At 30.8% G+C, this 15,589-nt stretch overlaps 2 protein-coding genes across 3 annotated transcripts in view; one reads left to right on the top strand and one right to left on the bottom strand.

Annotated features, from left to right (window-relative positions):
• Positions 1–13,803, bottom strand: part of LOC106683151 (uncharacterized) — a 103,217-nt gene extending 89,414 nt beyond the window's left edge. Inside the window, exons 1-2 of the mRNA XM_067052745.1 lie at positions 13,624–13,803; positions 5,599–5,778 (exon numbers count right to left, since the gene is read on the bottom strand). Of these exons, the coding sequence (XP_066908846.1) occupies positions 5,599–5,703 (105 nt within the window). The 5' untranslated portion in view covers positions 5,704–5,778; positions 13,624–13,803. The remainder of the gene's footprint in view (positions 1–5,598; positions 5,779–13,623) is intronic.
• Positions 13,804–13,863: 60 nt separating this feature from the next.
• The window catches only part of LOC106683150 (cytosol aminopeptidase), a 53,916-nt gene continuing 52,190 nt past the window's right edge, over positions 13,864–15,589 (top strand). For both annotated transcript variants that reach the window (XM_014424427.2, XM_014424428.2), the window contains exon 1: positions 13,864–14,121. In XM_014424427.2, coding sequence (XP_014279913.1) covers positions 14,044–14,121 — 78 coding nt within the window. In that variant the 5' untranslated portion in view covers positions 13,864–14,043. The remainder of the gene's footprint in view (positions 14,122–15,589) is intronic.

Below are 15,589 nucleotides of genomic sequence, written 5' to 3'. Positions count from 1 at the left end.
TATATATACATATTATCGAGATGCATACAAACAGGTACTGAACCACGTACAGTTACTTGCTTCCGCATTGAGACATCCTTTTTCTACGCCAACGCCTTGTTATATATAGGTACATATAGGTTAAGTTAAATTTAAAAAAAAACTATTCATCACTATGATGGCAAGAAAAGATCTAACAAGATAAACTTAGCCCATGCACCCACCAGTTTAATGTCATATTTGTGTTTTATTTATACTTTCCAACGGTGTATATTAAGAGTATATTACAACTTTTATTTTTGATAAAATGTGTCTTCACAGAAAAAAATAATTTCCTCTTACCTCTTTACGTCAATTATCAAATACTTTTACATTTTATATTTCTCCACATATATTTTTTCATACATTCAAATGTAAGATAGATAACTATTTCAAATAAATCAAATTAAAAGTACTTTAGAGGTATAATTTTTGAACAAAGCATTTAAGTCCCGTTAAAATATTTCATTGCGGATAAGACCTATCTAATATTGAAAAGAACTTAATTGCACATTGACATAATGAGTTTTATCAAAATCGTTAGATCCGGGTTTTAGAGAATCCTGAAAATTTGAAAAAATTATTCTATAAACTAGCACCTTCTGTCGGTCGAATTTATGGAAATATTTTGCGAGTTTTTTATTTAAGGCGAGTATATGCCCCAGGCATTAAATATGTAATTTTTTTAGTTTTTATAACATTCCGTTTTTGAGCTGGGTTGATCACATACACCAGACCATTTAGCGAGACTTAGTAGTAAGTAGTAATTTTTTGTTAAGGTATTCCTAAACTGTATATTTATGTCAAAAATTTGAACACGGAATTAAAGAAAAAGTAATCGATGGATTATTTTAAGAGATGTTTATTTCGAAAGAATTCTCACAATGAGGTATAGGATACAGAGGAGTATTAAGTAGAGTCAATACTCTAAAATATGAGCCCAAATAGACATCTCCATTTCTAATAGTTCCTGTGATGTAGATTTTTGTAAACCCAATGTTTTTAAAACGTCCAGAAGTCAACATTTTAAAATTTATTTTGCTTTATACCATAAAAACTATTACTCCAACAAAAGATAAACGTTATATACCATGTTACAGAGCTAACAGACATCTGTACGTCTAATATGGTCCCATAATATGGTTTTTCATAAATCAAAACTTTTGTCCGAACAACTATAAATCAAAATATTGTGAATATATTCTGGCAAATACCATGAAAAATACTACTCCTACAGAGATAAACGTCATAAACTACTTTAATTACGTTCAAATAGTTTTAATTTGAGTGCTGACAGACTTCTAAGGTTTCCTGAGAAATACCTAAAATATAATCAGTAGCTATAGATTTTTCGTTTTGAAATTTTACATTTTAAAAAGTGCATCATGGGAAATATTTAATGTTAATATTGTAGACTCACATTTTAGAAAATTTACTCTACATTAGATAATTTTTTATTAGATATTTTAGTAATTTAGGTATTTTTAATGACGAAGATCCGAATATTTTTTAAACAGTCACCATTTTGTACATCACTTTTTGTACAATATGATAAACATTTAACATGACAATGAGGGATCTACCGATCCCTACTACTGTAATGAGGTAGCTTAATTTATTTATTTTTATTGGTTTCCTAAAAAGAGAAAAAAACCCAAAAAAAAACGCTCTTTCTAATTATATAAAAGTGAGTAGCTCCGGACTTTGGTCTCAACATTTGTTGCTATATTGCTGCATCTTACAATGGCCTAATAGAGCATGATTTTATTTTCTTCTGGGCCAACAGTCCGGGAGATTAAAAATCAGTTATTTCAAACCGATTTTTGGTTATTTTAATGAAAACTACATATAGTTACTAGCTAAAATTTATTAGTCTGCAGCCATAGGTATGAGTTATAAAAAATGGCGGTTATTTCAAAACATTAAAAAAAAAAAATTATTTTCCATTTGCTTCACCATTGTTAAAAATATCTAAATCACTAAAACAGGGGGTGACGGTAACAGCCTGGTAACGCGGCTGTCTGCCAACCCATAGATTGCGAGTTCGAGCCCGGCCCTACCCGGGATTTTTTCAAGCATAAAATCATGCTCACTCACAATCTCCCCCCAGGCATTTATGAGGTCCGTCAGCATTCACAAAATATAACAAATATAACAAAATATAGGCGTGGGAGTGACGGACCCACCCTCTGGAAACGCCCGATGTATTTCTTAAGTACATCGCGTGAGGCCTTGGACCTCCACGGTCTGTTGCGCCAATGAAAAAAAAAATCACTAAAATACCTAATAAAACATCCTTTAAAGTGGAGTAAATTTCCTAAAATATAAGTTTATACAGAGCTGTTTACATTCAATAGTTCCCATGATACACTTTTTTAAAAAGTAAAATTTCAAACCCAAACATCTGTAGTAAACAGCTCTATATAGACTCATAGTTTAGAAAATTTGCTCTATTTTAGATGATGTTTTGTTCGATATTTTAGTGATTTAGGTAGTTATAAACATGAAGCTCCGAATGAATTTTTTTTTAACGTGTTGAAACAGCCATAATTTTTTTTTACCATAACTATGGTTTGACGAGTAACTGAATGTAATTTTAGACTATAGTAAACTAACCAAAAATCGGAGTGAAATAACTGATCTCCCGGGCTGTATGGCCAGAAGGAAATAAATCATGCTCTAATAGGTCAATGTGATATGTAACAATATTTCCAAAAATCATGAAACACAAGTCCAGAGCTACTTACTTTTTATATAATTAAAAAGAGTGTTTGTTTTTTCATAAAAGCGATAAATAAATTAGGCTACCTCCTCACAGCAGTAGGGATCAGTAGACCCCTCATTGTTATGTTAAATATTTATCACTGTTGTATAACGAGGACATAAATAACGTATATTTCATGGATATATTTTTATAAAATATTATAATGCAATAACTGGCTTAGAAAGATAAGGTTATTTCTTCTTACACAAGGGGAATGTTCACTCTGGATTTTATACTATCTGATAAGATATATCTCAACAATTCGATAGAACAGAACGATACTATAAGATATACGGAATGGTATCATGTATATTATTCTATCTCAGAATCGATTATGTACTTTCGGTATGAAGCTCATTTGATATTCGGATCTATGATAATGTGAGGAGTCGCTCTTTCCCTCGAGGCAGTTCGAGATCATGAGGTTCATTCTTATCTTTGCAAGTATAGCTACGGACGGGCTAGAAGATAGTTTCTCCTGAGAAAGGAGCTTTGGAATATTAAGTACTAAGTGTGTTGAAGAGGAGTTGCTGAATAGAGGCTCATGAGTGCTAATGGTTCAGAATAAAATTTAGTTAAACTGTTTACTCATGAGCAGTTACAATACACGGTCAGGTCCTTCTTTTTTTTTCTTTTTTTTTTTTCAAAAAACCAGTTAAATATTTTTTTTTGTTAAATCACTCCCAATTCAATACTAACCTCCTCTTTGATTAAAAACCAAGCTTTAAACTTGCTAAAAATGCATTCAAACAAGTGGGCTCTAAAAAAAAAAATGGGGTGCTGTGACATATATAATGTGGTGAAAACATCAAACAATATTTTTTTTCTGTTACTTTAAAAATTCGTATTTCTAGTTTTTCAATGACGGAATAAAGAATGTCAATTTTGTATTTTGAGGGGTGACGGCAGCAGCGTGGTAACTCGCCTGTCTTACAGGCCAAAGATTGCGAGTTCCAGTCCCTGGCACCATCCGGGATTTTTTCAAGCATATAATTATACATTACTCACCCACAGCCTCCCTCTAGGGATTTGTGCAACCCGTTGGCCAATGAGTGGCACTCACAAAAATAGGTGTGGGAGTGATGAACCTACCCTATGAAAATCACGTCATGGAAGGCACGATGTATTTCCTAATTACATCGCGAGGACCTCCACAATCTGTCACTCCAATAATAATAATAATAAATTTGTATTTTATGAGATTATCATATTTTATTTAATTATTAAATTCTTTCTTGGCTTATATTTATACCTTTTTTATCATTGTTAACAATGTAAAATCGTTAATTATTTGAAATAAACAAAATTAAATTACAATGAAGAAACAATTTTTAAATATCGGTTATTTAAGGTTTCGTTAACTATTTTAATGAGGATAAGACCTACGTGATATTAATGATCACTTCATTTTGCATTGATGTACCGAGTTTAATCATAATCGTTTGGGTCAACTTTGAAAAAATCGGAAAAAACTATCTATTCCGTAAAGTGGAACTTCCGTGATTATTTAATAATTTTTATCAAAAATATTGTTTTCACATCCCAGCCATATACCCACCTTAAATATGTGATTTGGTTTTTTTTTGGTTTGGACAACTTTTGGTTTTTGAGCTAGGTTGTTCAAACAAACACGGAGACCATTTTGCAAAACTAGGTTATTTGGACTAAGGAGACCTAAAAACCCCTTACTATATATTCCATATATAGTTAAGTAAAATTAAAACCGGCCAGCTCCACAAGCGCTCAGGCCATATCCAATGGAGTCTACCACATCACCCCTAAAAATTCATTTTATTTTTTTTTATAAAAAAAAAAAAAACGTCGTTTTCATTATCCTGAAAAATAGTACTAAGTGGATCTGGCAGTTTTTCTAACCTAGTTACTTGTATATTTTATTGTAAATTTGAAGTAAAATATACATTGCATGAATATTTTTTTTTTCTATTTTCTTATTTATGTTATAATTTTACTTAAATAAAATATTATAAATCTTATTTATCATAAAAGTGAGCTCAACAAAACAGATGCAGAAGTAAATTACTTTTGAATCTTGTATCAATATTTTTGTTTCACCAGTTAAAAAGTTGACACTTTTTTTTTTCTTTAATTATATGTCTTAGGATATACTACTAATAATTTTGACCTATTTAAGTTCATTATCTTTTTAAGGGAATAAACTCGCAACTTCAGACATCCGTCTATTACATAGTCCAATCTCCAATTATATTACAAAATTTTAGATTATATCAGCCTTTACATTAATTGTTCAATTTACATTATATTTTAAATTGATATTAATTATTGCACTGATTAAGAAATTCTAGTTATTTCTACATTACATTAGTCTCGATTTCTAAAATTTGCCATTTTTTTTTTTATTTCTGAAAATAAGGTTTTACCATAATATTTAACAAAATGTATTATTTATATCTACAATTTCAATATTTTAATTATATCTATTTGTGGAATCTACCTTGCCCTCTCCTTCATATTGGACTGTCTGTACCCATTTATTTATTTCAAAAGGTTTAGCCTAATTCCACCCCTACTCGCTATTATTAATTTCGGCCACACATTGATAATGGTTAAATATTCATTTTGTTAATTATTGAACCCTTGAAAGCAAATTAAATTACGTAGACTATTTGTATCAATCTCATTCTTGTCTATTACTGTAATGTAATCTGTTGGTTCTTTGTTCTGTTGACACACTGATGGACAGTTTCGAGATTAACCATCCCTTCCTTATTAACATATGATAATATGAGATGCTATTATAATACATGAATATAATGTATATGGATGAAAGCACTCACCCCTAGATCAAGATATGTGGTGTAAATGGGATACGGGAGGACGATACAGATAGCCATCAGCCACGATCCAGTGGCACAGACGAAAGCAGGTATTCGTGGCTTCATCGGGTCCTCCAGGAAGCGAAGTCTGTCCCAGGCGATAAGCAGCACTGTCAGCGTGGAAACGTGGAGTGGGATGTCCTGTTGGCAGTGGAAACGAAATAATCTGAGTAATTAATAATGTATTACGTTCAATACTAACCTATTGAATACTCTTAAAACGTTTAATTTTTTTAACTAGATTGAAAGACATAGCAAAAACATAAATAGATTTATAATTTTAGTTATCAAAACATTTAAAAATAAATCACCAAAAAAAAGAATAATTTCACGATTTAATCGAGCAGAAGTCAGAGAGATATTTTGGAATTGGAAAATTAATAATAATTATATAAATGTATAGCTTAATCATTGAATTAGGTACCGTATATTTATTTATCATGATACCTATTTTGATAATTATAAAATAAAATAAAAATCTATCTTTATTCTATAAAATCTATAAAAGCTAATAATAAATAAATAATTATAAAACTGAAACAAAAAAACGTGAACATAAATAATGCAAATAATATAAATAAATTGCAGTAATAATAACATCCAATTTACAATAGTTTTAAAATAATTAAAATTAAAATTAAAGGGAATGATCCATAAGAAAGTAAGTGGAGTGTTAGTGTGTTTGGAATATCATATTAATACCGTGTTGGTACAGGGAAAATTGAATAAAATTCTCATTCTTATTAATAATTAAACTGGTACCTCAAGTATGTGCAATAACACAAAATTAAATTAATATGAAATACAGGTTTTAACATTCCAGCTAAAACAGAAATAATTGAGGAAACAAGAACAGATAACAAAACAAAAGTAGAACCAATTAACGTAATTTTCAATCATTTCCTGTAGAGGAAAATCACGAACAGGAAATTCGTTCAACAATTAACCTGGAGAGAAGTTGTTAACTTTTAAATCTAGAATAAAGTAATACTAATATTTATTGTTTTAATATATATTTTACATCTCAGTAAAATAAATGTTTTGTTTTTTCGATTGGCTCTACAGACCGTAAATCTTTGGCCGCCCGAACCACCCTTCACCACAGCTGTCTGTCTTGGGCTAGTGTTTTCCAGTTTGCTACATGCAGCTCTTTTGCACTTTGTCGATTCTGTCTATCCATCTGGTTTTTGGTCTCCCACGTTGTCTCTTGCCAATTATCCTGGTATTCATTGTTGTTTGGAGGCATCCTGCTCGTTTATCTCCAGTTCCTTTTCAATAGTGATAATTTAAGAACATTACAACTTAACCATGTAGGTAAATATACCCATATTTTCTAGTGAAGTGCAAGGTGGCTTGTCTCCCTGGATTTTTGTCGGACAAAAAGAATATTTTATAGATAACCCTCATTATATACCTAAATAAACTGCGTAATTCAACTAATATGTGCTGGAAGTCTGCGCTTCAGTGACATGACTAAAAATTACACAATTTTATTTCTGATCAAGAAATTACCCGTTTAGAATAATAATTATACAAGATACGTAAATTCCTACCCCCTACATACTTCCTCATTATCCGTTCTTATCTCTCCGACAGAGTATTTCAAATAAATTACAACGGTGCTTATTCATCCCTATTCCGTCAGTCTGCTGGTGTACCTCAGGGTAGTATCCTTGGTCCTATTCTTTATACAGTTTTCACAGCTGACATTCCAACCCATCCTAACACAATCCTCACCACGTATGCCGATGACACATGTCTATTGTCAGTGAAAAATGATCCTTACATTGTATCCCAAACCCTCCAATCCCACATCACCACCCTTGAGAAATGGTGCCAAAACTGGAGGATTAAAGTAAATTCGAATAAATCCCACCAAATCACATTTACTCTTCGACGTAAAGCCATGACCTCTTCCCCTACAATATCCTTTAATAATACCCCACTTATTCCTGTCGAACAGATCCGTTACTTAGGACTACATCTCGACAAACGACTGACATGGAATCCTCATACAAGACTAAAAAGACAAGAAACTGCTCGTAGATTCCGACTATTGCAACATTTACTAGACAAACGGTCTAAATTGCCAATCCATTACAAAAGACTGATCTACATGACTATTATAAGGCCTATCTGGACATACGGAGTTGAGCTTTGGGGCTCCACTAAACCATCAAATTCCTCCAGAATCCAATCCTTACAGTCCAAAGTCCTTCGTAAAAACCTTAACGCTCCTTACTTTGCCACAAATAAAGTCATCCATCATGACCTCAATGTCCCATATGGTGCCGATTTGGCCAAAACCAGATACTATTCCTTGCATGGAAAACTTCTCAACCACCCAAATCCACTTGTTTCTAACCTGGCTTCTCCTTCATTACCTAATAATCCTCCTAGGCGTCTGAAAAGAAGATGCCTCGGGATCTTTTCCTCTAGAAATGTTATTGGAGTTCTACAAATGGGTAGATTCTCCACATGTTTGTATCATGTCACTATCTCACCTACAGAAAATTTACTTGTTGTATATATGTTACACAGTTGTAAATCACAATAAAAAAAGATTTAAAAAAATAGTATTATTCCAAAACACTAATTTCTTGATCAGATCTAAAATTAAGTAATTATTAGTGGTGTACGTGCTGCCTTTCTTAACAGGAGGATTATCTACGGGTTGAACTTTTGTTTAATTAAAATTCAAAATCCAGGTGAGGAACTCACATTGCACTTGACTAGTTTTGTCTTGTAATTGCATTATTACTCATCTTTTAGTTGCAATTTTCTTTAAATTACTAATATTTAAAATGAATTGGAGAGTTCACTGGAGAGAAACGACTGAACACGAGACGTACAACGAATTGGCTAGCTGTGTACTGCATATTTTTCCTGACCTTTTGTAACAATGGAGACAAGGAAAAGCTTATTGATTCCTTAAAATTTTAGATGTATTGATCATTGACATTGGTTATTCAGCTAAATAGAAGGGGACTACTTCCAGTCAACTGCCATAATTATGGATTTATTTTTCAATTCTGGGAAATTCATATTTAAATTCTTACTTATGTTAATTAAGACTCATGATATTATCCTAATATTCATTAAATAAAAAAATATTTAATGAGTAAACCTACAGATACGATTAAAAAAAAAAATTGAAGTAAAATCACAAACGTCCTTTTAATATTAACATTATTTTACGTTTGTGATAACAAATAACCAAATAAAAACTTCGTAAATTCTTATGAACTAATCTAAGTTATCAGATGTGACCTTGATGAGGAATGCCCACCAGATCCCATTAATTTTGAGCCTCCTCTAAAGTAACGTTTCAAACTTCGATGATGAATGATGTTCAGTTTGTTCAATTAATTTTGTTACCTTTTCTCAGTTCGTGAGCTGCCCTTTCCCACTTCAGTTAGGATTTTGTTAAATCAACCAGGTGTTTCGATCTTAGCAGAACATTTTAAAAAAGTTGTTCACTAATTTATATAGCAACAATAGTATCTCCTCATGATTACTCTGCTCAACAACTAAAAAATCATTCTGTTAGTTCTGGTTTTCGTATGTTCATAATTATGTACGAGTATTTAATTGACATGAAATGATATTAATATAAAGACATTTAGTTGATGTTATAATAAATCTTCCTTCAATATGGAACATCGCTTGAAAAAATAGTCTTTTCTAACCCATAGTTACTATTTATCTCAGTGTGGCTAGTAGTATAGTATATTAGTATTGCGGTTTTAAATAAAAAATCATTGATTTTTAAAATTTATTTTAACGTTCTTAAGTTCTCTAAGTTAGAGACAGGTTACCGAATTATACTGGTCTATGTGTAAAAGTCGAAGTTTACGGGACCGTCACAAAATAAAAGTCAACTGGCCCAGGCCAGATTCGAACCGACATGAGTGAAACTCATTATTAATGAACTATAGTAATTATTCTTTATTTTAAATTCTTGCATCATACATTTTTTATTCTCCTCAGTAATGAATTATTTTCAATTTTGCCTCTTCAAATTGAAATGATATCATTCAATAAATCAATTTTATTATTTTTATTTTATAATGTATATGTAAGAGTAATATGTCCCTGGACTATAGCAGATTAAATAAAGAACTCCCTCTAAAATATTAACTAACATATCTTCAAATACTTGAGGGATAAAAAGAAAATGGGGGGAGAGTGTGAAATTATAAATTTTAGTTTGGTGTAAAAGTGGCTGGAGGATGAAGCATTGAATAAGAAATGGTTTATTTAGAACCTTTTTAGAGAGAACCTATCTAATAAGGTACGAAATAGACATGTAGATTATCTCGCTACCTTTAAACACAAACTTTTAGGAAAACAACGAAACACTCTTTCCTTATGAAATAAATAAAAAAGTTTAATGGCAGTTTCCAGCCGAAAAAAAAGGAAAATTCCAATCCCGAACGTTGGTCACTCTTGAAATTGGTAAAAGACGAGGATGCTCCAAGTTGTTACTCCGCTATTTCAATAAAAGAAAGACGTTATAAGCTCCTAAACTTCCCAAGTAAGTTTGCGGCTGGTTATTACAAAGAAAGTTTTTATTAGGGAGTTCATACTGCGGTCATCGATATCTCAAGAACTTAAGAACTGGTTATTATCAAACTGGAGGGCAGAAACTTAGCTTTTCTAACTGTTAATGAAGCTTCAAATAGCAATTATGTTCCCTAGCTTTACCAATAAAGACGAGGTAAAACTAAGTAACTACTAAGCTATTACATGAAATCAATCAACAGTTTCATTCAAAACTTGGGTATTAATAACTTAGTTAAGTTTTATGTATAATTTTCATTGATGATGTTAAGATTATACTAATCTAATACTTACTAAGCTTTTGGATAAATAAGCAAATTAACACTTACTAATAAAAGCTCAAAAATTGGTATCGAAAAGTAATTATGATCGCTATTATTGTATTTCCAGTTGATTAGGATACCAGAATAATTGCTGAAGGAAATAATCCAAATTTATATATACTTATTAATATTTGAGCCCTATAACAACTACTACAATTACTGAATTCCTTTCCAAAGGCTTTAGTGTTTTCCAGTTTACCAATTTTATATATTTATGTTTATAATATATTTTTACCATTGAAATTAATGTAATTAGGGGTGGTATTGGGTAATATGATCGTATAGTAATACAAAAGTATTTATTTACATTTAATACATGGTTGAATCCTGCAGATAAATATGGTTTGCCATAAAATATTAATTACATTATAAATTATTACCTAATATGTCTATGAATGGCTGAATGGATGGTGAATGCCTTGGGTGTTGTCTTGTGTATTGATTTTTTTTTTTTTAGATTTTATTGATAAATATTACAATCTGCCACACAGTTGTGGGCAATAGGTAATAGTGATGAATGATCTCATACATACTAAAATAAATAAAAGAAGAAAAAAAAAAGAAAAACTCTCTTAAAATATATACAAACAAAACAATAGACAAGATGAACATAATCAAACTATCTGTATGAAAAATAAATAAATAAAATAAAATAACATAATAATAAAATAATATTTACACAATCGACCTGAGGATCCCTGACCCCACTCTATCCCCCACGACTGAGGGGTAGAGTAGAGCTCAAGAGATCCCAGCGCATCCCTCTCGCCGTATCACTGGTAATGAGACAGTGGAGGCTGAGCAAGTGCGCTAGAGCGTCTTGTGTATTAGCTGTAGAGTTCCAAATCTGAAGAGCCCATCTATCGCCTGATCTCTATAGAGGACTTCTTCTGGTCCCTACAGAGGATTCCCTCTAGCTCTGTCTACCTTCTTCTGTAGCTTGATCCTAGGAGCGTCACCCTTTTGGAACCTTATTTCTCATAGGCTAGCATCAGCCACGCTCACGAAGAATAAGTTACAAGGGGGGTACAAGTGTTTGGTAGAAGTTCTTTTTTTTTGTTTTTGATCCCTCTAAAATAGAAACGAACATTAAATTAATAGGTTGCATTACGTGTGGTTTTACCAATGGTACTTGAAGGTATACGTTGAAATACTTATCACATAAGTAATTTTGTTATGTCCGTTCCATACGAATTCTACTAGAAATCTTTGGAGATTGGCCTTCTCATATTGATTTTGTACAAGTATTGTGTATAAACTTTATTTGACTTTCCTGCCAATACCTGGGCTGCTAGTTTTTGACCCTTAAACTACCGCTGGGAAAGTTCCCTTTGCGTTGACCGATGCTGATCCCTTTCTGTCACTTATCATCCCCGGAGTCAGGACCACTGCAGATTTTGTCAAGTGACACAAAGACTTTTATAATGTCCGGTGGGTTATTACACACGATAATAGGGGTATTCATGATCTTTAGTTTAACATGTTAAAGCGTGTAAAATGGAGAAATATTTCCTTCTTTTACCATGTTAAAACGAAAGATATAACATGGTTGAGAGTTTGTTACTAGGTCTGTTAAATGTAGAATGACGTCATGCAACAGACCATCTGAGCTCGTCGCAATTTTGTTTGATGTTAGGTTACTTGCTCGTAGTTTGTGTTTTCATTGTGTATTAGTATTGTTTTGGATATTTTAAAATCTAATAAAGCAATGAATGGACAATGATAATAATGCAATGACAGTTGTCAATTAGCACTTCTTGATTCTCCTCACACGTTAAGATCAACAAGGCACTCAGTAACCAAACTTTCACACAACTTACTCTTTTCCTTCAATTCAGGCATTTCTTAATAAATTATTTTAATCAAAACTTAAAAGTAAACAATAGCATGAAGTTTTGAAAGGAAAGGTTGTTAAACAAGTTGCTCGAAAAATCCGCTAGGATCTCTTATGCATTTACCCTTTAACAGGACTGTAAATAGGGCTGCTAACAATCCTATACTTAAAACATTTAACATGGTAAAACATTTCACATTTAATACAACATAATGAATACCCCTATTGTAGGAGAGACTGCTGTACCTAGGATCACAATTTACTCTTATATTTCATTATGAAGACATTTTTTTTAAAATATAACATCCGGAGGTTTTTTTTTCTGATAGCACTTTTATTCCTGTGCACATTATCTTTTAAAAATTATAATATTAAACTATTATAATGATTATTATTAATAATTGTTCATTAAAATAGAGAGAAAAGATTACGACAGAAGATAATGAAATAAATAGTTGGAAGAAAATGAATAAAAAAAATTAACTGGACAAAAAATAGGGGATGGTTTAAAAGTAATAGAATAATAGTTGCGCCTAAATATGGTAGCGCATATAATATGGTTTAAATTTTTTTCTTAAACAATTTTTTCTTTACTAGAAGCTACTTTTTTAAAAGGTTTTTTAAAAACTATTTTGAAAATCAGGAATCTTTGTTTCTTATCATACACGAAAAAAAAAATCAACTAGCTTATAATCCCATTAAATACATTCAGAGCGATCACGGCATACGATAATATAAACGATTTTTGTAGTTTTGAAAATCATTTGTTTTTCTCAATGTATTCTCTATTATTTTCAACCATTTTTTTTTCAATGCCCCGGATTTTTTAAGACTATCCAATGGCTCATCCTTTCTATAATAATATATCTTTAAAGTCATCTGCTCATACAGTCAATAACTCTTTCAAATATAACGATAGAACAATGTTTATAATATATGTATTGTTTATTTTAGAAACATCATAAAAAATAATAATAATAAAGATTTTGGGTAATCTGAAAAAGAAAAAAAAATTTCTTAACACTGCAATTCAACTGCTCGAAAATCCAAAAAATTAATTGTTCTGCAGTGAAAAGTTCAAATCGGTAATTTTATACTTCTGATCTTTAAAAAATTGAACAATTTCAATTAGAGTTATCAAATAGTTTGCATTCAAGTGGTTATATTATTTATTGCGGTACTGATAATAAGAACGAAAACTTTAAAACAAAATTATTTTACAAATATTGATAATTGTGTTTTATTTATATCTTTTTGTTCGCTTACCAAAGCAAGAATCTTTAATTATCCTGATTCCAATTCAATGTATATGAACGTAAAGTCAGTCATACATGCAAGATAAAACAGAGTCTGGACTATTGACAAATAAGACAACTCATGTAACAGCAAAAGCTTTCACTAACTGCTTTTACAAGCTAAAAATAATATTTTTAGGCACTTATTATAAAGCCGACACACACCATTAGCCATGATACACATGTATGTCATACCACATGTAAAAACTCATATGATGGGAATAGGTTTGTAAAAAATTGTTTGATATAAGTGTAAATTTCCTTATCAAAAATACTTAAATTAGTTAGGTAAATTTGCGACATACTGTTTAATTAGAAATTATCTACTGATTTTCGGCCACATAAATCATTTTTTCGGTTATTATTAACCAACAACTAAAAAGGTACAGTTATGCTGAAAAAAATTTATCAACCTCCAGGTTTCTCTCAGCGCACCTTTGCGGCTGCATGTGGCGGCAATTATGAAAATGTAAGTACAAGCTTTGAATTAAAATAAAACAATCTATGGCATTTCAATACAAATAATTTATGATTATTATGTATGATCATATCATATTAAATGAGTCCAATATTCATATTTGGAAAATATTATGTCATCTACGTTTAATTAATATCTTAATGTCTATGTTTATATAGTAGACTCGTACATATACAGGAATGTATAGTCACGTACAGTGCACAAAAGGTTAGTTCCTAACACAAACACACTACGTAATAAATAAAATGAAATCAAAGAGAATTTAATTTCTGAGTAGTTTTGATTTGAATAAATAAATTGCTTAATACTTTTTAGTGAAATTGAAGGGAATTGAATAATAGATTGTCACACATAAATGTTTATATTAGTGTCTAAATTTCATCTAATTAAAGAATTAAGAAACGACTATGCAATTCTATAAACATAAAATAACCTTTCCTACTATTGTAAAGGCTATCATGAAACATCTAATCGATTATCTTATTATGGTAGCTAAATCTTCCGTCAAGAAATACTATGTTGCTAAGGGACCTCTATACGGTTATTCGAAAGCCTAATTTGACTAACTAATTTGAATCACGAAGAGTATCAATTGCCTGTATTGCAATAACAATTTAACAATAAGCCATGTTTTTCAACGATGCCCATATTTTACATCACACCTCAATAGCTGAGGACTAAACCAAGATATCTCAAAAACCCTTGGAGACAACTTTGGATCACCCTTTGGATCACACATCAAAATTAAATTTGATGCACCAAAGATCATACATTGGGAAAAAAAAACTTCAAGTGAAATTTTAAAGAAAGGATTACAATAGAAAAACATAAGAATCAAGCCATTAATAAAAAATCAGATGTAAAAAATTTAAATTCATGTTATCCTAACCTAATAAATACATAAAGACACAATTAACTACATAAAATAGAAACAGAAAAAATATCAACAGAATGACTACCTACTGAGAAATAAACCAAAAAAAAAATTAATTACCATGATAAGGCAATAGAACTGGTGTTTCAGTTTTTAAAATCACAAAAATAAAACTTGATAGGAAGGTAAAAAAATAAATAAAAATAATAATAAAATAAATAAATAAAATAATAAATAATCAAATTAAAAAATAAATAAAATTTAACGAATATTAGCAAAAACAAATAAAATATAAATGACCAATGAAGTTTGACACCACTAAAACAAACAAACAAACAAACGAAGAGTATCTAGTCCAACAGGCGCTTACTTTTAAAAAATATATTAAACAGTATGGATTTTGTGCAATTTGTCTTTCAATTCGCAATAAAAAGAAAGAATATCAGCCATTGTTTTGATATTTGCTAACGAGGAAAAAGTGAAACGAAAGATATGATTGAAGCAAATGCTTCACCTTCTTAGTACTTCTTCCACTTCAAAATTTGATTTTCTCGGAAATACGAGTAGACCAGTCTTACCCTTACT

This window comes from Halyomorpha halys, unplaced genomic scaffold (genome assembly GCF_000696795.3).
Source record: "Halyomorpha halys isolate HHAL.00 unplaced genomic scaffold, Hhal_1.1 Scaffold470.1, whole genome shotgun sequence".
Classification (NCBI taxonomy): Eukaryota; Metazoa; Arthropoda; class Insecta; order Hemiptera; family Pentatomidae; genus Halyomorpha; species Halyomorpha halys.
This window is presented reverse-complemented; position numbering and strand designations above follow the sequence as displayed.